This window comes from Ochlerotatus camptorhynchus, unplaced genomic scaffold, assembly GCF_037179485.1.
Source record: "Ochlerotatus camptorhynchus isolate MF236.1 unplaced genomic scaffold, CSIRO-AGI_Acam_v1.1 ptg000085l, whole genome shotgun sequence".
Classification (NCBI taxonomy): domain Eukaryota; kingdom Metazoa; phylum Arthropoda; class Insecta; order Diptera; family Culicidae; genus Ochlerotatus; species Ochlerotatus camptorhynchus.
In genome coordinates, this window is record NW_027040575.1 from 6,456,266 (window position 1) to 6,480,553 (window position 24,288).

Consider the following 24,288-nt stretch of genomic DNA (forward strand, 5'->3'; position numbering starts at 1 on the left):
TGAAATAGCTTGGGACTGCTTGGGACCGTTGTTCTGGTACTGAGTGAGCCAAAAATAATAATGATTTTTTTCGGGACCCAGTGGTCTTAGAGTTACCTCTATGGAAGAACTAATTTGAGAAAATTTCAATCGAACAGAAATTCAATCACCTTTATTTTTCATGTGCTTCTCAAATTAGATTAGTTTTTGGAATCAAATATAATATTCTATTTCTATTGATTCATTGAACTTTGTTGATCAAAAAATGTGCAAAATATTGCGATACACTCAGTTATTATTTTGCACGTACATCTTATCAAAAAGAAAAGTCATGTGTAACGCTACCTTCTGAAAAGTGTTGCTAGATAACTGACACACCTGATAACTGACATACCCTGCTGCCAAATTGTATTTTGTTTTCTCTGCCCGTCTCTCCTTCTGATGATTTCTATTTTTCTCCTTTGCATCCCAACCGTGTGGCCCATAGAGATTAGTGATGCTTAAGGCTAAAGACATCGTTACTCAATTTCTATTCTTCTTCCTTATGAAATACTCTTCAATCATCATCGTTAGTAAACACATACATTCACGCAATAGTCATCCGAAAATTTAAAGCAAGTATTTCCTCATTTTACAGTGATAATTTCCTGGTTAAACACTTTCACTGTATTATCTTATACATGAGATTTTTAATAACCTGCTTCTAAACTCTATAGGTGAACGAAATAATCTGACTAACCTAAAAAAAAATATGAAATTAGATCTGTCAAAATGAGTCTGATAGCGATTTGTTATGTGTTTTCGTCGGATTTTCACTAGCACGGTCTCAAATAGTGCACCAAGACAACCGGTCGTGAAAATCTCTATGTAGTCCACGCCAACTTAACTTGAGGGTATTACGTCAGTGGTGTCAGTTGTTGTTCTGGAATGGTCACTATTCGAGGTGTCAGCACTCAGCGGATGGCAGTTCTTGATCTTGCATCATTGACAGTTCTTCATTATGTCGAATCTTTGGCACATTTCGATAACCACTGCCTGCCTGTTGGTGTTTCCATTTTGTCGGTGATAGTGGTCCAAGATATGTAATTTGATGATCCTTGGGTACCCTAATAAAAATTGTATGGTTAATTTGCTTAACGACGTGTTCTGGGTATCATCCAAACCATTTGTGGAATAGTTCAATGATTTGGGTTATCGTTCGTTTATGGTTATTTTTATTAGAGTAGGCTCTCGGGAAAACGAGCGTCGAACAAAACATAGATGGCATTTTCAGAATTCTCTTCCAGAAGAACGATGTCAAATTCGGCAGCAATTTGAGACGACTTGTATAGCGGGTTTGTTTTCTCCATTGGAGTCCAATTTTCTATTCTCTCGGCCCAATTCAGCAAAAACAGGGATGCCACATGTCTTATCCACTACTTTTGAAATTTTTAAGCGTGGGAAGGTGTTCACTATTTCAAATAAAAAAAAAAAAAAAAAAAAATGAATTCATACAGAAGCTCAGGAAACTTTGAAAAAGTTAAGGAATCGTTGTAGAACTTCAAATAATTTCTAAGATCTTCAGGGATTCTCATATTTAGAACATTGAACAATTTCGTAGAATTTCTGGAAATATTTTAAAAGTGCATCCAACTGTGTAGAAATTCAGTGAATTTTGTAGGGCTTCAGTGAATTTCGTCGGGATGCAGAGATTTTTGTAAAGTTCAGCACTTTTTGTATAAGTTGAGTAAACTTTGTAAAAAATAAACAAATTCGTCTACATTTGAAAAAATTCGGGCATTTTTTTTTAACTTCAGGGAAAATCCTTAAACTTCATGGACTTCGTAGATATTCAAGGAACATCGCAGAAATTCAGAAACTTTGTAGGAAACTCAGGGAACTTCTTAGAGGTCCGGAAAATTTCGTAAAAATTCAGGGAACTTTGGAAAAAATCGAGAATACTTCGGATTGGGAATTTTGAGGACCTTCTTTTAACTTCAGGGCACTTGGTTGAAGTTTTAAGGGAATTCATTTGTTTTCCTCGGGACATAAATCCACAGCGAGCAGTATTCTGATCTATTGTAGTTTATCCCGTGTTCTTAGTTTAGTGCACGCCATTTTTTTATTTTTTGATTAGGACTTTCAGCCCTGGGCTGGTTCGTCTCCTCATGCCATATTACTCCATCACTATTGATAAATTAAGCAGTACACCCCCAACGGTGGGTGCGCCCCTTTGTCAGTCAAAAACGGATTCCTTTGCAACAAAATCAAGCAATAACACCGAACAGCGAATAAAAGGCTTTCGTAGATTAAAAAATACTACCTAAGTATTTTTTTTTTCTTTGTTTCTAGATAATCCTTGGTAGACAGAGCCGAGTCTTGTCACTATCAATAAGGCATAAAAAGTGAAAAGGACTAAGACTCCCAGTTTTAAGTAGTTTGGACTAGGCTTACCTGGTAAATTTTAAAGCCAGTAACGCACCACGAAAAGGTTATCTACCTTACATTACTGGGCAATGGAAGTCCATTTAAGTTTATGGAATAACAGGGAACTTCATAGAAAATAGATTTTTTTTTTATAAGTTCAGGGAGCTTCGTAGACATGAAGCGAACTTCAAAGTAGGTTAGCAAGCTTTGTGGATGTTTAGATCATAACGTTGAAATTCTAGGAACTTTTATAAAACTCGAAGCTCGACAAACTTAGAAGCTCAGCTTATATTGTAGAAGCTCACAAAATATCGTAGAAGATCAGCAAACTTATTAGAATTTCAGGTATCTTCGTATCAGTTTAGAGAACTTCGTAGGAGTTTTTCAGAGGAGTTATTTTAAATAGCTCAATGAACTTCCTGGTAGTTTTTGGAATTTAATTTAATTTCAGAAAACTACCCATATGATCGGAAATATTCGAAGAAAAGGTTATGGGTCTTCCCGGAAGTTCGCAACAGTTGACGGAACCTGCCATTAATTCGTATAGATACTCAGCGAACTTCAGATAAGTTCAATGTATTGGGTAAAAAATTCAGGCTGCTTCGCTTGAGCTCATGGTTTTAGTCAGGGTGCCTTCCATTCATTTTGACTAAAAAAATGTTTTAGAAAATTATGGAATAATAAGATATTATGGTGGTATTTTGTATGTGTAAGGAACAAGAAAAGATTTTAAAGTTTGTGTTTGACACATAAAACCTGCAAATTTAGCTTTGACAGAGCCACAATGAGCGATTTTCTGATCGCCTCTTCGCGAATAGTGAAGAGCGAAGAGTGGGTGAGATAAATAACAAAATCGCTTATTGCCACTCTCATGCAGCAACATTGGCTGGTATTATGTGTCAAATACAAACTCCACAATCTTATCTTGTTGCTTACACAAACAAAATATTATAATAATATCTTATTATTCCATAATTTCATAAAACATTTTTATGGCCAAAATGAATGGAAGGAACCCTGGTTTTAGTTCAAGAAGCCTTGTGGAAAGACTTAGCAAACTTCTTAAAATTTTAGAGAACTTCGTTAATATTATTGAATTTGAGATATAATTTTAAAAAATCCCCTGGATATTTATCAAGTCTTCGAATATTGTTCTGGTAAAATGCACAAATGCACACAATGATTTACTGAACATTTCAGCTGATTTCATGGTACTTATTCACCTTTCTACAGCAGCTTTTCCGATGATATATGGTACAATTACACTTCAAAATGGTGCAAAGTGGTGCATACTAAGGAGTATCCTATTGGCAACACTGCTAGCTACGTTTTCTGCTGCGATTAGGTCGTTAATTAGTGATACTTTTTTCGGTGTTATATCGGTTATAAAATACTTTTTCGTCGTTCGTGATTCAGTTTTTGTACTACTGCTTTCCGTTTTCGTGAATTTCGTTCGGTGTGTTGTGATTTTCGTGGTGCGGTGATAAAGTGAAAGTGACTCATTGTTTACATACACTTTCCCAAGCACTCCCCACGCGAATTTTTTTTTTCCGAAGCGCCATCTGCCAGCAAAACTTTTAAGCTTGCAATCTTTCATTGAGCTCGTGGTGTAACTGCTGCATAAATTTCGGCGAATTGCTGTCGTCTGGACCCTACTGTTGTATTGCGCTACGTTGGAATTTCGTTGTTGGTCTGCATCGCCTTGTTCCTGCAAAATGAGTGTAATCTGCCACGCTTGCACCAATGATGTCCAAGAGGAACGCATTACCTGCCGTGGGTTCTGTAGCGCGGTGTTTCACCTAAAATGCTGTCACCTGCCAAGTGAAATGTTGGATGAAATCGATCGGAATAGGCAGCTCTTCTGGATGTGTAAATCCTGTGCTGCCATAATGTCAGACGTTCGTCACAAGAAAAACGTGAAGGCTGCTTACGATGCTGGTTTGGAGAAACAACTGAGCGGTCATACTGAGCTACTGGGGAAACTAAAACTGGAAATTCTGGAGGAATTGAAAAACGAAATTCGATCCAACTTCACAAAGTTGACCAATACCACTTCCACCACTCCGGTGTCCTCTAGACGGTCTGGTAATAGGTCACGCACCATAGGAAGCCGACGGTTATTCGAGAAAAAGGACAATAACTTGCCACCTCTTATGACTGCTACCGGAGATTCGCCGTCTCCAAGTCTAGGCCGTCTAACTGTTCCCGTTTCTAAGGATAAGTTTTGGTTATACCTATCTCGGATTTCCCGTGACGTTTCTGCTGAGCAGATCACCGAACTTGCCAAGCATCGTTTGTCAACTGAGGATGTTGAAGTTATCCGACTGGTTGCTAAGAGTAAAGATATCCAAACCATGTCGTTTGTCTCCTTCAAAGTAGGCGTCTCTACAAATTTGAAGGCGAAAGCATTGTCGTCCTCTACATGGCCCAAAGGAATGCTGTTTCGTGAATTTGTTGACAACCGCAAAGCCGAAAATTTTTGGAAGCCGCCTGGATTGCCAATAAATACACCGCAGACAACTCCGAAATCCAGCGAGTCACCTCATCAAATGCCTATGACGGAGTGATATCACTGAGTCAAGACCCAGAGCCACTACGTCGTATTACCTACTACCCGAATCCGGGACGCTCACTTGCCGCTAGCTTCTTGGAAGCCCCTGATCCCCTCATCACAGTCGAGCACCTCCAGCCAGCGACCTTCAGCCGTCCCGGTCCTGTGTATGAGTCCGGAAAAGGGGTCTTCCAAAATCCAACTGCAGGCGAGTATTCTAGTTTTCCGAACAATTCTGTCCCTGAAACGCTTATCACTTCTAGTCGTAATTCGTCAATAAACTCGTTCGTGGTTTACCCTAGTCGGACACCGGGACGCACACTTGCCGCATGCTTTTTGGAAGCCCCTAATTCACCCATCGCAGTCGAGCCAATTCTGCCAGCGACCTCCAGCCGTCCCGGTCCTGCGTTTGGATGTGAAGATGGGGTCTTCCGAAACCCTATTTCAGGCAAGTACGATGATAATTTGAGCAATTCTCTTCCTAAAATGTATGATGCTTACAGCCGCTTATTGCAAAACAAATCACATCCTGTTGTCTTCAACATGCCACTGGGACGCACACTTGCCGCCAGCCTTGTGGAAGCCCCTAGTCCTCTCATCGCAGTCGAGCCTAAGCTGCCAGCGTTCAACAGTCGTCCCAGCTCTGCGCATGAGTTGAGAGAGGGGGTCTTCCAAAATCAAACCGTAGGCAAGTACAGTCAGCAAACAACAACTTCTCTGCCTGTAAATATCTTGGTTTCCAGAGTACCATCTTACGTCTCTGCTCCACGACAATTGTGGTCTAATATTGACAATAACAGCACACCAGCCTCACCATGTTCAATCCAGTTGCCGCTGCACGTCGCAGGTAATTCTCCAGAAGCATCGAGGCCCTCTGACGTTGTCCTGCAAGATGCTGTTTTTGTTCATCGCAACCGACTCGTTCCTGAGATTGAAAGTGGTAGTCCTGTGATCCACCCAGTCTGCGCTCAGACTCAACAGATTACTGGCATGCCTCCCTCAAATTCTTCTTCTCAACTTCGTATCTTCTATCAAAATGTCCGTGGACTCCGAACGAAGATCGATGCCTTCTATCTCGCTGCGGCAGATTCGGAGTATGATGTGATAGTTCTAACCGAGACGTGGCTCGACACTTGCATCCTATCAACTCAGCTATTTGGTGGATCATTCACTGTTTTTCGGACTGATCGCAATCCACTGAACAGTAGAAAGCTGCGCGGCGGTGGAGTTTTGATTGCAGTGTCTACCAGATTGTGCTGCTGTGTCGACCCAGCTCCAGTTAGTGATGCTTTGGAACAGCTGTGGGTAAAAATCAAATTGCAAACGTGTTCAGTCAGTATTGGAGTATTATATCTACCACCTGATCGTAGAGATGATCTGTCCCTCATTCAGCTTCATAGCGATTCTGTTAGTTCAGTAATATCATGCTTGAAACCTCATGATTTTGCGCTTCAGTTCGGTGACTACAATCACCCCAACATGCATTGGACTGCTTCAGAGGATGGCGGACTTCATATAGATTCCAGTATATCCCGTTTTTCAACTTCGGATGGTGCTCTATATGATGCCTTTTGTTTCAATGGTCTGACGCAAATCAACTCTGTGAAAAATGCCAGTTCTCGTACTCTTGACTTAGTACTGGTGAACGATACAGCACTACCTAACTGCAGCATTTCTGAAGCGGTTGAATCTCTTGTAGAACTCGACACTGCACATCCCGCTATTGAGGTTGCCGTTTCTTTGCCGTCACCAGTGAGATTTGATCAGCCACACGAGAACCCGCAATTTGATTTCCGCCGTGTCAACTATGACTTGATGAGTGAAGCATTTTCTGTGATTGATTGGCAATTTTTGGATGACGAACGAGATCTGGATGACATCGTTGAGTCGTTCAACTCTGAGATACGTCGTGTTATCGAAGCTCACGTGCCACTTCAGCGTCCTACTCTGAAACCTCCATGGACAAACAATCGGCTTCGTAGATTGAAGCGCCGTCGACGTACTGCTCTTCGGAAATTCAAACGTAATCGATCACAACACCTGAAACGTCGTTTTGTTCTGGCCAGCAATAAATACACTAGCTTTAACCGCGAAATGTATGCTCGTTATATAGACCGTACGCAGAGAAATCTACGCCTGCATCCCAAACGTTTCTGGTCATTTGTTCGGTCGAAGCGTAAGGAAAATGGGTTACCTTCGTCTATGTATCTCAGTGCCCGCTCTGCTAGCACAGATGCCCACAAGTGTGAGCTGTTTGCTGATCACTTCAAGAGTGCCTTCTCGGACATGTCGATTTCGTCCTCGCATCTAAATGCAGCCATCCATGACACACCATCAGATAGGCTCGACTTTGGAATTTTCCAAATCACTGAGGAGCACGTACAAAAAGCGATACGTAAACTTAAACATTCTGCGTCATACGGTTCGGATGGTATTCCTGCATGCATTCTTAAGAATTGCTCAAGTGTCTTATTGATGCCGCTAGTGAAATTGTTTAATATTTCATTACAGCGAATGACATTCCCATCCGCGTGGAAAACTTCGGTCATGACTCCTATTCACAAAAAGGGGGACAAGTGTGATATTTCCAATTACCGCGGGATAACGTCGTTGAATGCTTGCTCCAAACTCTTTGAGATAATCGTGAACGATGCCTTGTTCGAAGCTAGCAAGAATTACATCTCTAGTGCCCAGCATGGATTTTTTCCAAAAAGATCTGTGACAACGAACCTCACTCAATTCACTTCATTGTGCATTCGATCGATGGACGCTGGCATGCAAGTAGATGCTATATACACTGATTTCAAAGCTGCATTCGACCGAGTGAACCATGCTATTCTGCTTCGAAAACTCGAGAAATTTGGAGTATCCGTCGCCTTTGTTCGTTGGTTCGAATCATACCTGTCAGGACGGTCTATTAAAGTTAAATTAGGCTCCTCACATTCAACCGCCTTCCCGATTGTATCCGGAGTTCCACAAGGGAGCAACCTAGGCCCCCTATTGTTTTCGCTTTTCATTAATGATGCATCGTTTGTTTTACCATCTGGAAATCGTGTTTTCTACGCCGATGATGTTAAGATTTACATGGTAATCACATGCATCGAGGACTGTGCCTACCTGCAGAGTTTGTTGGAGTCATTTGAGGATTGGAGCAAACGGAACTTACTGGAACTGTGTGTAACGAAATGCAACACTATTTCGTTTTCCAGAAAACGTCATCCGATCATCTTCCACTATCGTCTTGCTGGTCATGATCTAGAACGGCTGAATCAGGTTAGAGACCTTGGGGTGATATTGGACTCTGAACTTAACCTCCGGACACATTATGCTGATGTGATATCAAAAGCGAATAGGCAGCTTGGATTTATCTTTAAACTTGCCGATGGATTCCGTGACCCTCTGTGTCTGAAATCACTGTACTGCGCCTTGGTTCGCTCGATCCTTGAATCTGCTGTAATAGTTTGGTGTCCGTACAGCAGTATATGGGTTGACCGTATAGAATCGGTTCAAAGAAAATTTGTGCGCCTAGCTCTTCGTTATCTACCTTGGCGTGAACATCTAAATCTACCTCCCTACGAACATCGATGCATGCTGTTAGGAATTGAAACACTGGAGAAACGAAGGTCTGACATGCAAGCGGTTTTTGTCGCCAAAGTATTAACTAGTGAGGTGGATGCACCTGCCATTCTTGCCGATATCAACGTTTATGTACCTGAACGCCCCCTTCGTCGGCGTAACTTCCTGCATTTGGCATCCCGCAACAGTCGATACGGGCAACACGACCCAATACGGTTCATGGCCTCTCGCTTCAACGATGTATCTGAGCTTTTCGACTTTGAAGCTTCTGCAGCTACTTTTCAACGCCGCCTAAGTAATCGATTGTAAAGCTGTTATGTGCATGGATTGATTATGAGCAGGTGAGTGACTGTCCATCCCCTGATGACTGTATGAATTGTGCTACCTGTTTTCATTTTTGTTTCCGGTTGCTTTCGACCCTTCCACGAGGACTTGACAATCAATGACGATGCTGCACTGTTGCTGACACACTTTTATGACACTGACCGCATTTTAACGTTTTTAATTTACACTGTAGTAATTATTGTATTTTGCATTGTTTTTGCTGTGAACTGTGTAATTGTTAATGTTTAGTTTCTGTTTCTATGTACTTAATTTAAGAAAAGAAACAGGGTTTTTATGCCAATTTGAGTTCACCATGACTCAATTTGGCTTTTCCCTGTCCAACTTCATTAAGACAACCTTGTCAGATGGAGGAATACAAATAAACAAATAAACAAATAAACAAATGCTTAATGTACAGTTTTCTCTTTTTTAGGGAGCGTACTTTAAATATTTACTGAGCATTTTAAGATTTTTAACGTATTTTGATCAATCATTTAAGGAGCAACCCGATCTATTTTAAGGAGATTTTTTTTACGTATTAAGGATAATTTCATCTGTTTTATTGAGCAAAAGTAGGGCTGCCTTAAAGTATGTAGTGACAATATATTTGTAAATCGTCAACAAATGGCTGAGCTATGATTTTTCAAACTTTGCAAGTTTTCCGTTACACATTTTACCGCAGGCATCGTGTTCGGAGTGTGAACTGCTTCATTTTCCCCAACGTGTGAACGAATACCCTGGAAACCTCAGGCCACTATTAACGAGAACAAGTTATTCAATGATTGATACTTATATACTCCACCCGTACCAACTATGGAGTCATAATGTGATCTAAGTAAGTCACAGGATGTTACAGTTTTATGTAAGTTTTCCCAATATTTACATACGATTACTGCGCATCACTCAAGGCTCGTACAGCTGATTTCCAACCCAAGAAAGAGATAGGGAAAAACTGCTGCACATATCTTCTCTAGCCGTGCGAAAGTCTATTAGCACATCGTGGAAGAGGCAACAGTGCCATTCATATTGACAGAGGCAATTTGCGACAGAAAATGAAATTGCAATTTCATATCGGTTGGTCGTTTGGAGCAACAACTAGTAGCAGCTTCATGTGTTCCCTCAACCGAGAGGTTGTTGGATGCTGCAATCTGAGAACAAAAATGAAAATTGTCACGCTAATGCCGTCGTCAACAGTTGCTGCTACACCGAGCTGATTCTCCATACTCAACCGAGAACGAACGAGATCAGAATATCGATTTGTATGATATGCAGGTGCGGTGGTTTGGTCGTTGTCGTCATTGTCGTTTATTACCGGTTCCAAGTGTCGTCGTTCGGTATCGGTTCTTTGAACCTGGTGCGTAAGAAACGGCGAACGCCTTCCTGAATGATCTCACCGCGGTTTTTATTATAGAATTGTACAACGACTGACCAACGCAACGCAACGGATGCGGTTTGAACCGGTTCTTATGGCCATCGCTGTGGGGTCGTAAGGGCTAAATCTGCATGAGATGTCGCATCGAAACCGCATTCCCGAACGACACTTTTAAACTAGCCGCACTTTTCCTTCTACATATATTAATTACAATTATGTTAAAATTTATAGCTCTAGTTGTACAACTTTTCTAAAAAAATGTGTTTTTTTTTATATTTGCCATTATTTATGGAGGTGATGGTGCCATTGGTCCGGCGTTAACAGTTTTGTGTTTCCGTCGCACCACCACCATGGGCGTGTCCAGCCAAAAGGAAAGCAAAAGCAGATTGTCAAGATATCGACAAACTTCGTGACAATGGCATTTCGATACAGTGCCTTCTCATTTTAGGCTACTCGGCTCCATTTGTGACACAGTTTTATATAAGTGCTTCCTAAGTAGTTTTTCATAGATTACCAGGCATCTTAAAATCCTTTAAACAATCGATTTGAATCACTAATCTAATTTAGCGTCGGATGATTTGATCCGATTGATTTTTCGCATACAATCATGACCCACCCTAGCGCACATCCATGCAGCTCCTTCCAAGCCCAAGCGACACCACGCGAAAGCAGCCAAGTACGGTGTCCAGTGCATTGGCAGTTCATTTAGTTTATAAATAGAAGAAAAAAGTGATAAGCTTTAATATTTATGCACACACGAAGACGCTGAGCTGCTAACAACAAACGGCAACAGATCGGTCCGGTTCCGCTGAACAACTTGCGGTTCGTGAGTTCTTCTGCCACCGCGGCTCCTGGGTGTTTAGCAATAGCAACGCTGATGTGTGATTGTGTGTTTGGTTGGTGTAGCAAAGCTGCAGAGCAGGAGCAAAATCTATCCAATTTTATAATTTATTTTATTTTTATTAATATTATCTTCAATTAACATTAATATTCAGCGTGAATGTGTGAAATAGCCATGCACGATCCATTGCGTTTGGGTTGCGCTCCGGTTTTCACTTTGTTGGATCACTTGACTTCATTTGGGATGGGATGGAAGGCTGGTGCTGTCGGTTGCGAGAAGTCAACTATACTTGTGCTACGTTGTTGGTAACTGGTTCCTTGGCCACCCGGTTGCCCCTAACAAGGTGCCCCCTTCCAATGAGTCCCGTGACCATCTTTGTTCATTAGATAAATGCAGATGTCTCAGTGTTTCTATCAGTAGGCCAGCAAAATTGAACCGTTCGAAGTACATATTGTACAGGGGTTGTTCACAATATTCGCCACTAGCAAAATATTATCCAACTTTAAAGTGCCACAGTTCCATAAATAGTTAACCGATTTTGATGAACCAGGATTAATTAGATGGTAAAATTATTTAAATTTTCGTGTATCGTGTCGAAAATTGCAGTGGCTACTAGACACCGTAAATGCAGGGTTGTTACAACAGGTGCAGATTTCATTTTGCGATTTTCGCGGATTTGTCACGGATTTGAACTTTCAGTCGTGAAAATCGACAATTGCAGAACTCATTTTGGCACGAATTGTATAGAGTAATTTTTTGGGAATTTTTTCACGTTTTTACTTTTGTCAGATCACAGATCAGATCACAGATCAGATCAGATAGTTCAGATAAGATTAAATTAGTGATGCCAACATTCCAGTAATAGGATTTCTTACTTTTTTAACGCATCCAGACAAACAGTTAAAGTTTGAAATCTTGTATTCTTTTTGAGAATTCATCCAGTCTTATCCAGTTTTTCATTACTACTTTCGATTCGGGGGGCTACGTTGAATGCATTCGAAATTGTTGAACTAAATGTATTAGATTAAAGAGTCGATTGAATGGTTATCTACAACTTGCTACTGAGACTGCAGTGTACTCGATAATATAAAATTGTCAGCAGATGTAATAAAAAGTGTACCTTCTCTAAAAGTTGACCCAAAATCGATGTTAAAACATGTAAAAACATGTAAAAGAAGCCCTTTTGCAATTGAAATCTGAAGAATTTGTAGCAATGCCGCGATCATGCTCGTTTTTTTTATCACAGCGTGGACATGCATTTTGTTGGTTTGGCATTGTGACAGTTAACACAATTTTATGTTAAAGTTAACCTAGGTGATGCTGAGAACTTGCAACAAATCAGTAACCATAACCATCAGTGGAACCATCTCAAAATCTGTTGTTTATCTACCAATATTATTTTAAATTATCGGTGATTCTTATGCCTTCGTCATATTCTCTTGTGAATTTATTTAATGAAATTGAAGTAACGTTTAAGCAGGTTCTTATGCAGGGTGTCTACTCCTTTTGCTAAAATTTCTCAGCAATCCTGAGATTTCCCAGAGATGTTTATAAGAAAACTGATATCTTATTGCGATAAAACATATGTTATTTTTGGTAAAACAACACCTCCATCGATTTGAAGTCATGACAATCATTTTTACAATTAAAAGATGCAGTTTAACATTTATTTTAGTTTAAGATCTTTTTCTTTTTTTAAAAAGATTTTAAGCCGTTGTTAGTTCATCTAAAGTCTAAGGTCTCATAAAATATCAAAAACTTAAATTTTTGAACTCAAAGTCTAAGATCTAGAAACTTTTCAAAATGCCAAAAACCCAGAATTAGAAGAATGAATGTCCAGTAGATTCATTTCAAGTCGAACTTTAAATTTTAAAAATCGGCATTTCAAAAATGTTTGCTTTCTTTTTTTTGTTTTTTGTTTATAACTTTATTTGTACAGGCTCAATCGAATAAACTTTACAGAGCCAGGCTATCATTAACGTTACACATTATTAATATCTTAAATATAAAGTTAAATGAATTGAGCCGAATACTCGTGGTCTTCTCAAAATTATTGGATGCTAGTTTTTTAACTTGAAAACTTCTCACAAACCCTTACCTTCTCCTTAATTCCCCGCTTCCATATCCAGAATATGCAATTTTAAATAAAACACCCTGAACTTTGAATATTTTTATAGATCCAGGATCATACATTTTTTTTTAAATTATATAAATATAATTTTTACTTAAATAATCTAAGTCTCGGATTTTTTTCTCAAACCTTGAATTTGATCCGCTTCTGCAGAACACTCTCTGAATACACTCTGCAATGATCTTCATATCATTAATAATTCTAGTGATTCCCCGAAAAATATACCTAAAAAAATCAATTGGAGTTCTCCTCAGCATGTACTTAGTACTCCAATGAAACTATCATAGGAATTTATTTTTAGTTCTGGTCAGAATTTACATTTATCTTTTAAAATGGTCATCGTAATTAGTTTGTAACTCTCTTTAGAATTTTCTAAAAACAAGCACCGGAACATCCTTAGAAAAATTCTTAGAATTCCTAAGGAATTTTGCATAACATTTTGATTGAATTATCCTCGGAACGTAGAACTCAATTCTCTTGGAATTGTCCTTGGAATTGCCTTAAAATTTTCCTAAAAATTCTCTTGGAGAATTCTCTATAGACGAATTATGTAATAAGCTTGAAATGTCATGTAGTTGTAATACAAATGGTATTTTTAGACAACCACTGCCATTATGAGGAAAGAGATTATGCCGAAGAGTTCAATTCAAATAGGATATTAAACAGTTATTTTAATGATTAACTCTACAATACAATTTATCTTCTTGTTCTCAATAATTCTCACAAGAATTTACTTAGATTTATCCTTATTCAGTTTTTGTTCGATTGTATTCTTCTCGGAGTCCCCTTGGAGTAACTCAGATTTCTTTTGAAATTTATACCGGAGGTATTAAGTTATTCTTCTCAGGATTTTCTAGAAGTTTTCCTTAGAATTCACCTCAGCATTTTCAAAATATTCAAGAGAAATTCCCTTAAAATTCGCCTCAGAGATCCATTGATTACCTTGAGATCCTCCTTGGTATTTACTTGGAATCCTTATAAGGATCGGATCAAGGGAATGCTGATAACGATTAGATTAGATTATAGTTTCTTTGAAACTATCCTAAGAATTGGATGCCCGGTCTCGGTATTCCCTTGAAGCTCTCCTCAGAACACTTTTTGATTGATTAACATTCAAGAGCTTTTCATATTTTCTTTTCTGGAAAATACTGTGAAGGCATCCAAAGAAGCCCTTTTTGGCCGAGTAAATTAAAGTATTTATAGTTACAGATGTACTTACGTACCGAATTATGAATTTAAATGATTTTGTTATTATGCATTATTATTAACGTTGTCATACGTTTAATTCACATTGTTTTCTTATCAGAATTCCTATATTACTCTCTTCAGCTTTACCTTTAGTTGAACTTTAGTTCTCTTCGCAATTTTCTTGAAATATGTATTTTTTTAAATTGTTTGTTTTTATGTTTATTCCGTCAAGAAAAAGTAGACTACATAAAATGGTTACAATGTTTTACTTACATGCTATGCATTATTTTTATTAAGTTTTAGTCGGTTTTTAATTTATTCTTTTGACATAGTGACGCTAATGACTTCACAGCGTAGATTATACAGTCGCATCATTCGATTGATGGGGCCATTTTTTGCGTAATTCGTTCTGTGTGATTTTTCTGATAATAATTTCCGTATTTTTAGATGCCGACAGGGTGTTACCTTAACATTCTAGTTGGATTTCCTAGGAATTCCGATAAGAATTCCCCAAGAATTATTCTTAGATCTCTTTTACGTTTCTCGTCAATAACTTATTTAACATTATCATTAAAATTTTCAAGATAATTAATCATAGAGCGGCACTGATGGTATAGTGGTAAGCATGACTGCCTCTCACTCCAAAGAGCCTGGGTTCAATCTCTGCTGGCGCTGTCGGGATTTTCTGAGGCATAGGGAAGTAAAGCCGTTGGTTACCGGTCCCTAAGTTGATGGGTATATAAGTAGGGTCCAGGTGTGGGACCTTCCTCCCTGGCATCTGTAGTATTGGTACTCAGTACGGAAAACAAAACAAGAAAAAAAAATCATCAAAGTTTCGGTATCCAAAAAAGCCTTTATTTTTTTAATCATAGCTGCGATCTTTTTTCTTTCAATTAATTTATTAATTAAATACTCTACGCGGCCGAGTAACAGAGATTTATATCTTTATAAAAATGTCGTGAGGAACAATAATAATTAGATCATTTTTTTCTGGTATGCTGCTGCTTTCTCCCGTACCCGTAACTCTTAATTATTCTATTTGCTTTTACCTTATCAGCGCCATCCACTTGGCTTCCTTTTCGAACGTTTTCTACTGCGTCTCCGTTTGGATTACAATTATAAATTTGTAGCAATAATACGTGTAATTCCGATACTTTAAAACAGGCGCTTGTTATTTCCGAGCATCGCTTGCTTTATTTTCACCGATTTTTTTGGCTTCAGAGTCGTCACATCCATTTCCGAATACCTAAACCTCTTTCTCAGGTTATATGTCGTTCTTATCCTATGATACACATCCAACTATCACACGCGTGTACGTACTGCTACCGCTCTGTTCTTCGTGATGTTTATGTTGCTGTTCTACGTCCTGGTCTTGTACTTCCTTCGGTTTTTCCTTTTCATGCTGCTTTCGGGACTTCCGTTTGCGACAGGAGTTCATCCGATGTAATTGTTCCGTTCATAAATTATGTTTCCTTTCCAATTGAGGACATGAATCGATGCTGGAATCTAATTTTTCACGTCAATTTACACAGCGCGTACACCAGTGTGCATGTCGAGGCCAAGCTCTGCAGAGATTTTCTCCCAGATGACATTCTTTACTTTTCCGAATTTCGCTAAATCCCAACGCAGCATTATCCGGGACCTCCGGTGGCAAATCATAAATACGCACGTATTAATTGTTGCCTCTTGTAAGCCACCTATGAACTTTCACTGCGTTTCCATTTGCGTAATGGTAAATTTATTCATCACTGTTGATACTTAATGCATAAAACGCAGACTCCTCCGACTTAAACTTAATGTAAAGGGGTTGCTCCTCCGATATCCTGTAACTATCTCCCATCTCCACAGCATTTGCATCCAGCGTCCTGACAAAGGCGGTCTCGCACTCAAGTTAAAACAAACGGTGTTCTTGATTTCAATTTCAGGCATCATCAAACTTTATTTGCTTCACCGACCGACCGAGTGTCAATGAACACTCGGGATAATAGCGTCTACCGACTATATGATTTCGTAGTCCATACCGAGGAATATTGAAAATTACTTCATACTTGACTAATTTTCAATTATTCGAAGCCTGAAATCGAAAAACGAATCCAAGTTCAAGAATCATGTTTTAAAATCTTGAAAATATTCTTATCTCTCAGTTCCAGTAACAAAAAAAAAATGTTAGTCGTTTTCTTTAAAAAAATCTCTACTCCCTGAGACCTTGAACGTTATTCCCTAGATTTCATTGTTTTCTAAAAACATTTTAGTTCAGTCTTTTATTTTCCTTTCGGCCCAGCGTTTAGCCTAGAATCCTTCTAAAATGTCTAATAGGGGAAATGGCTTTAATGTGGACCTATCGATCTGAGATTGGACTTATCGCTGCCATTTATCAATTTTATCTAGATGAACGCATCATTGGGAAGGTACTAATGTTTATTTTTGGTGGCTGTTGAAAATTTAGTCGATTGCTGAATTTATTAATCAGAGGCATTTATGCCGACATTACATCCATATTTTCTACATCAATGAATGTTTGACAAATATTTTTTTTTTTCAAAACAAGTACCGATGATCCTAATGTCCAATCGTTAGTAATATTTTGAACGGAAATTATTGCAGTTGCACTTCTTTTTGCCTTGCGGCCTAACATCAGTTTTTTTTTTGGGGTTACTTTGATAATACTTTGATATAATTTAGTTCAAGAAATATGAAACTTTGAATGAGTATATAGCCAGAGACACCATAAGCAATAAAAAAAACATTATTGAATTTATGATGACTATATCAGGAATACATTTAATAAGTTATTGTTTGACGGCCATTTCAAACAGGCAAATAACAAGAAAACTAATTTTTTTTCAGATCTTTGGAAAATATGTAACACATACTGATATTTTCATGATATAAAACTACCATTCACTGTAGCAAGACAACTGCCGGTAGACTGTGGACTATCCTCGATCTTCGACTTGATAAAGTTTAATAACCTCTAAGTATGGAATGAAAGCTAAAAGCAAAAAGAAAGGAAAGATCCCACCCGATTTGTTGCAAAGAAATTCATGACATCACGATGATTTAGAAGAACTCCCATAGATTCGAAGATAAACATATAACACATACTATTTAAAAAATACATACGACATCAAAGGTAATACCCTAAGCTACAAAATAAATGTTTCCAATTCTGAAATAGTGCAGAGAGAAAATCTCGCGTCACTTTTCAAAAGGTCCTAAGTAACAAATGTAAACAAATCGAGTTAAGCGATACAAACTATTGCTCTTCTATCATTGTATGTGATACAAAAACATCCATCCAAATTTACTTTCATTTATTTAAGATAATCATTGATCAAAAATTGTCCAATGTACAGTTTGAAATGATGGGTACATGATTGTTACTTCGGTCATTCGAACTACCTAACATGATTGGTGCTCATTTTCCAAAGGCGGGGTCAATCTAAAATTAGGTACTATACTCTGAAATCTGTGAAAGGGAATCTAGTATCATGTAGACAAAACGTCCAATGTAACACTCATTGATTATGTCATTGAGAAAAATCGTGCAATGTAACATGTCCGATGTACAACTCGATTTGTCAAAACGTCCTATGTGTTTTTTTTATGTTGTAGCATGAAATTCAAAGTAAAATTGTTATTTTACCGTTTCTTCTGAATTTTCAACGTTATTATACACTGACTACATTAAAAATAGTATTGCAAAATGTATTGTTTTTAAACAGTTAAAATAATACTCTGATACAAATAGTTAAAGTTCGGATTTTCTCAAAATGGTGGATATGTTACATTGGTCTATTTGAAAAGTGACGCGAGAAATGTTATCATTACATTCTACTATCAAAATTACCCGCATTCTCAATGATTCCACCTGTTACGGTAATGTTAAACAAATACGTTAGAATAAAAATAAAGTTTTTAGAAGCACCCTTATACAAAGCAGAATAATAGCTCTAGCATACTCAAATTAAGAGTTAAACGCACGGTATCTTCGGCAATATCTCTTGAAATTCCTATTTTTTTGGTAAATTTTTATTAGGGTGGTTCTTATATAAAATGTAAATCAAAATTAATTTTTTTTCTTGATAATTTCTTTTCTATAACTTGATGGTTTTATTCTTCAGAAAGTTTTAGAAAAAAACATATTCCAAATAAATTTGTCCAAGACTCCATAGGTTTTTTTTTTTTCAAACCTTTTTAGTTTTATATTTTGCCATGAGGTAGTAGTATAAGGAAGACTTTTAGATCTACTTACAGTCCACATTTTTTTGAGAATACGGCAAGCTGCTATATTCAGGCGTTTATGAGTTACATATAATTTTAGAATTAAGTGTTTTTAAAGCTTTAGTTTGAAAAAAAAAGAAGTTCTCACAGTTGTATCTTCAAATATTACGATATGTGTGACCTTTCATCAAAACTATCTTTCCACTACCTTATATATTAACTTGGAACGCTGCATGTTTTTTGGATTAAAATTACCCATAACTTTTGAATGCTATGTTATACCCAAATACTTAAGTCAACAAATGTGTGCCTTAAATTTCTTTACAATTCTTCTAAAGATCACTTTTCGAAACATTTGAAACGAAAAGGTTGAAATAAAAATTGATTTTTAGGGGCACCCTAGTATACAGCAGAAACATATTTCTAGTCTGATCAAATAAAGAGCTAAGGAAATTATGTCTTCTGTAAAGTTGCTTGAAATATATTTTCTACAACATTGAAGAATAATTTAACCACCTATAAATTAAAACAAAAAAATTACATTTCCAATTTATGTTGAAATGAGGACCACCCTAATCATATTATTTTATAAAAATATGCCCCATTTAATTATAGACAACTTCTGCCATGACACTACCCCCTAAAATGAATAGAAACAAAATTAAAAACTTGCGAAATGTTGCATTTAAAACCACTGCGCATTTGTAACGTAACTTATCACCAAGCTAAATAAACGGCAAATTTCTGGCCAACACTGAAACATGCACAGCAAAAAGTACCCTTCACTTGTCCTAAAGCATGCTTTCCATCGTAATGCTCCCATTTCCTGAACGATCGATCAAAAATCGTTTAATTTTAAAATATGTCATTCTGTCGATCCGGTTCGACTTGGTGAGCAACAATGTTGCCAGAGCATACAAAGTGGCCACCGTGGATGCACCTTCAATGCGGAGGAGAGAAAGACGCCACTCCTAAAGGAATTATTCGTGGTGGAGAAAATGAACCGAACGGGAGCCGTCCCGGGACACCAGAACGACACTATCGCAGCCAGACGATCATCGTGCGCTCGATAGGAGTCATAAATTAAGCGTCATGTGCGCGCGTGCATTTGCCGCGTGTGCTCTTGGTGATGCCCGTAGCCATTGAGTCCTACTTGTCTAGCGATCGATGGGTAGAGGCAACTCCGCTCGCACCACAAAGTTGCGGGTACCGGATTTTAATTCTTCTCGATATTGTCATTATTATTATTGCTTAATTAACAGTGCCAATGCGTCGAAAGCCTGCCCCTCGGACACACCCTAAATAAATAAATAACAATCGCCGATTGCGCCGCTTTTCTCCATCTCGACCACTCGGGTAGCATCTCAATCACGTTGACTCTTGGAGCTGGATGGGCATGTTCCAGAATAATTGGAATGTCACGGAAACAATTTATGCTTTCTGTCGGTAATTGTCGTTAGCCTCTGTTAAATAATGTACACACCAAAAATTGGACGTGAAAAAAATCGCTTAAAAAGTAATGCGGCAGGTTCTTCGAAAACTACCTTTACTTTTCTCGTGAACCACAGCGTATCCAGGCTTCATATTCAACTGAGCGAAACTTTTCCTTGTGTCTGTCAATTTAATTTAGTCATTCGGATTGTTTGAAAGCAGTTCCTCATTTTCGTGAGTTTTTTTTGGCCGCATTTCAAGTTTAAAAAATGTTTGAATATTCCTTTTGAGCGATATTAAAAAGGTTGTGAAATAAGAAAGATGTGTCCAATATGAGAATTTTCTTTTCTTGAAAAAATACAGCTTTAAATTTCAATTTCGACCATTCCTGCTTGGTTGAAAACAACTTATACGGTCCAAAGTTGCTTGATATAACTTTATTGCCTATGTACTGCGCAATATGTTTATTAATTTATTTGAAATGGCTCAATCGAATTAACTTAACAGAGCCGTTCACTATCCAAATCATCTTAAAAAATCAGAAATCAAATCAGAAAAAAAAACAGATTGACCGCCCACGGTTGCTGCTCTGTTATTACCAGATCAGCTGCAATTACACAGAGAACCAACAGATGATGTTTGGGACTAACATTCATCCTCAATGTGTAAGAACTGGAGATCTAATATTTAGCAATACCAGCGCCGGCCGTGTCCGAATGCAGGTCAACTAGGGAATGGGAAGGAATGTGTTGACGTGGTACTCGCTGTGAAGGAAACCGAGAAATCCTCTGCGCTTCCACGAGAAATCACTGGGATGTTGGATGTGGGGAAAGGTTGCACGCACACGCAGGGATCGTTTTTTGGTAGAGCGATTATAATACACAAACACACACACACACACACACGCGCGCGCGCACTCATCCAATTTCTATTTTTAGATCAGGACCCACACTGTGGTAAGTGATGCGATCGGTGTTAAAGAAGAATTTTTTTTTCATTAAAATCTAGTGGGTATAGAATAAGGCAAAGTGAAAAATTGCAAGGAAGGGGACGGGCCTGGGATTGAACTCCCGACCTTCTGCTCAGTAAGCAGAAACGGTTACCACTGAGCTACCGAGCCTCGTACTATCCAAATCATCTTAAAACCACAGACAAACAGACATAACAAATTGAATATTTCTCACTGTAAAACATCGTCTCTAAAACATTACCGCCATCTGTTGAGTACACTGTGGTGGGTAGTACGCTGAACAGATGGCGGTAGTGTGTAAAGGTCAAACGCAAGGAAATTGACTATGCGTGCCACAGGTGGCGGTACTACCAACTACGATACTTTTAAATTGTCCGTTAAATGCTTGTTCGATGAACAACTTGCGAGTGTTATGTCTGTTTGTCTGTGTTAAAACTATAGTGAAAATGTGCAACATAATAAACAGTGTATCTTTCGCTATCCAATCACTATACAAATCATCTTAAAACTATAGTCAAAATGTACAACACAATAAACAGTGTATCTTTCGCTATCCAATAAGCCTCCTCCATTAGAATGGGATCCGCTTCCAGTGGTTGCATTGTATGGCAGTATCACCAACGGGGAACAGAGCGCTTCCATTGCAACAATGGACGCAAAACGTGGTCATCACTCACACACAAATCACGAAACGGTTTCCAAAGTTGAAGACGCATCGACCGATAGAACTGCTGATGAAGAGCAATGAGGAGGACCACACAATGGTTGCCGCCGAGTAAACAGACGATCGCGTGACACACATCGAGAGTGGCCTGCACAAAAAGTACGTAACGTTAAAAAATGTTTTTTTTTTTTTCAAATTCAAAGTTGAGGTCCACAAAGTGATTAACATAAACATTTGTAAGCTCGGGAAAAAAATGAAGGAGCTCGATGATTCCCTCCAGATTTTGCTGTGTGTATTCTTTATTTTATTTTCTGTGTGGGCAATATGAGGTGAAGAGGAATCGCAGTCCTCGAGATGAGAAGTATTCGGAGGTATCCATTAACAAAGTAGAAAGTGGTACGGAGGTGTTGGCTAATGTCTATGGTCAATGCTTCTTCTTTAACCCTTAGTCTGAACTTCTAAATTAGAGCTAAGTTCATTGCAAAAATATTTCGTATTCAATCAAATTCGAAATATGAATCAATCAAGAGGCAGGCATATCATGAAGATTTTAGCATGTAAAAATGTCAGAGAAGAAAACCGTTTTGATGAATAATCAAGATTACACAAACTGCCTGGGGTCATATTGACCCTAAGATACAGACAAAGGGTTAAGGATTTTTACGATTCTGTAGCGAGCGTTTTGCCGGCTTTTAACTTACAACACTTTTTATCCCAACCGATTCCGAGCAGGAGAAAATAAGTAATGAATATAAACAGCAATGATAATAAAGTTATGAAATTGGGTTGTTAGCGGAATATTATTTTTGTATCCATGGCAGATCCGTATTTCGACTACGGTTTTTGATAAGTCTTTAGTGGAAACGACACTGCTGAAGACTGTACATTGTAGTCGAAATATATACCATGGATACCAAAATTAATTAAGTGAAATTAAATGGAAGATAGCCTTTTTGCTGTTTTATTTAAGCATTCCGCTAACAACCTAATTTCATTATTTCAATAATGAATACCCGTGAATACCTAATGCTGTCTTGATACCAAATTTGGTGTTTTGATCAGCATGACATAAGAGGTAAAATACCAAAGAACAATACCAAAAAATTACATGCGAATTACTTTGTAAATAACAAAAAAAATGATATTTGGATACCAAAAGAATACCTGTGTGGTACTATTTTGGTATTGCATTATCATAATTTGGTATTAGAATGGTATTGTGCGAACATTTTTTTGGTATTATTTTTTGGTATTTTACATCTTATGTCAGGCTCATCCATACCAATTTAAGGTATCGAGATATTCGTTCCTGCTCGGGGTTCCATGATCTCAGATGCCACACGTCATTCGGTAACTGCTGTAAATAAAATAGGTTAAGGGCCCTTTAGGACCACTACCAAAAATGTTTATTTGGATATTGTTCATGTTCTGGCAACATGGACCGTTCCACCTCGAGATCGGCAGATGAGGCGAGAAACGGTTTGGCCGATGAGGCGTGGCAAGGTGACAGGTTAAGTAGAAGTGACGGGTGAGAAAGAGAGAGAGAGATAAAATAGTTACCTCTTAGGATAGTTAGAAGTTGATCTGACAGAAGTCGTGCAGAGAAGAAGTAAACAAAATGAAAATAAAGGCTGAAGTATTGTTTCTTTGTCGATTGAGATTTTAGAGCGTGTTCTGTTGCAAAAAGGTGCAATTCTGGTGCGTTTTTTTTTAAGGTAAAATAATTAAATGACCACAGTTTAATACACCAGGATAGTTCAACATACAAAGATTGAAACACGTTTAGAACGAAATAAATAAATTACAGTTTTTTACGACACAAAAAGGAGGTTAGTCGATGATAGATGAATCGATAAGATAGATTGGCAGACAGGTAAAACACGCAGAAAACGTTGAAAATAAATAAAATTATTGCACTTAATTGTATCAGGCATAGTATTGGAAGCAAGAAATTGAAAGACAAGGAAAGTTTAGAGGAGGAAAACAAACTAAAATTGTGAGTAATACTAACACTAAAACTCATGAAAACACTGTACTAATTTCAATGAATTTCTCATAAAAATAGCAGTTTGATCTACCTGCAAGAAAAGGTTGATTCAAGAACGGTTTGTTTTATTCGATCTGAACAGTTCATGTAACCACTTTCACCAGCTCAGCAATCTTCATTCTCGCTGCCACTCCATTATTCATCACTGCCATCACTTTGACCGTCAAAAATGGCAATGCATGACTTTGTATATTCGGGAACAAATTACTCTCTATATGTCTAATGGAAAATCTAGTTCACTAGTTTGTTCGAAATCCGTTTGATGCAAGCGATTGAGTTTTGTTTTGGATACGGGATGAAAAAAAATACACTTTTTGAACCCAAAGTGCTTCTAAAATTGTACTCTAAGGCCAATAAACTACTGTTCTGAATGTCGATCTCTCCCTATCTCGCTGGTCCCTTCAATATTGAGAAATGGCCGGCGCCGGTGGTGACTGCTTTCTCACCCCAATGGGTCTGGGTTCAATCCCAACCGAGGTAGGTGGGATTTTTCTGAGGCATAAAAATCGTTGGTCACGTTTTCCATCGGAAGGGCAGTAAAGCCGTTGGTCCCGCCCCATGTGTCATGTGTGTTGAATGGGTGC

At 38.2% G+C, this 24,288-nt stretch overlaps 2 protein-coding genes across 3 annotated transcripts in view; both read left to right on the forward strand.

The window, feature by feature from the left end:
* LOC135698365 (receptor-type guanylate cyclase Gyc76C-like) overlaps positions 1–24,288 on the forward strand; it is a 200,199-nt gene that overhangs the window by 72,626 nt on the left and 103,285 nt on the right. The window lies entirely within an intron of this gene.
* Positions 4,101–4,952, forward strand: LOC135698410 (uncharacterized). Its single transcript, XM_065218386.1, has one exon. The coding sequence runs from the start codon at positions 4,101–4,103 to the stop codon at positions 4,950–4,952; it is 852 nt and encodes a 283-aa protein (XP_065074458.1).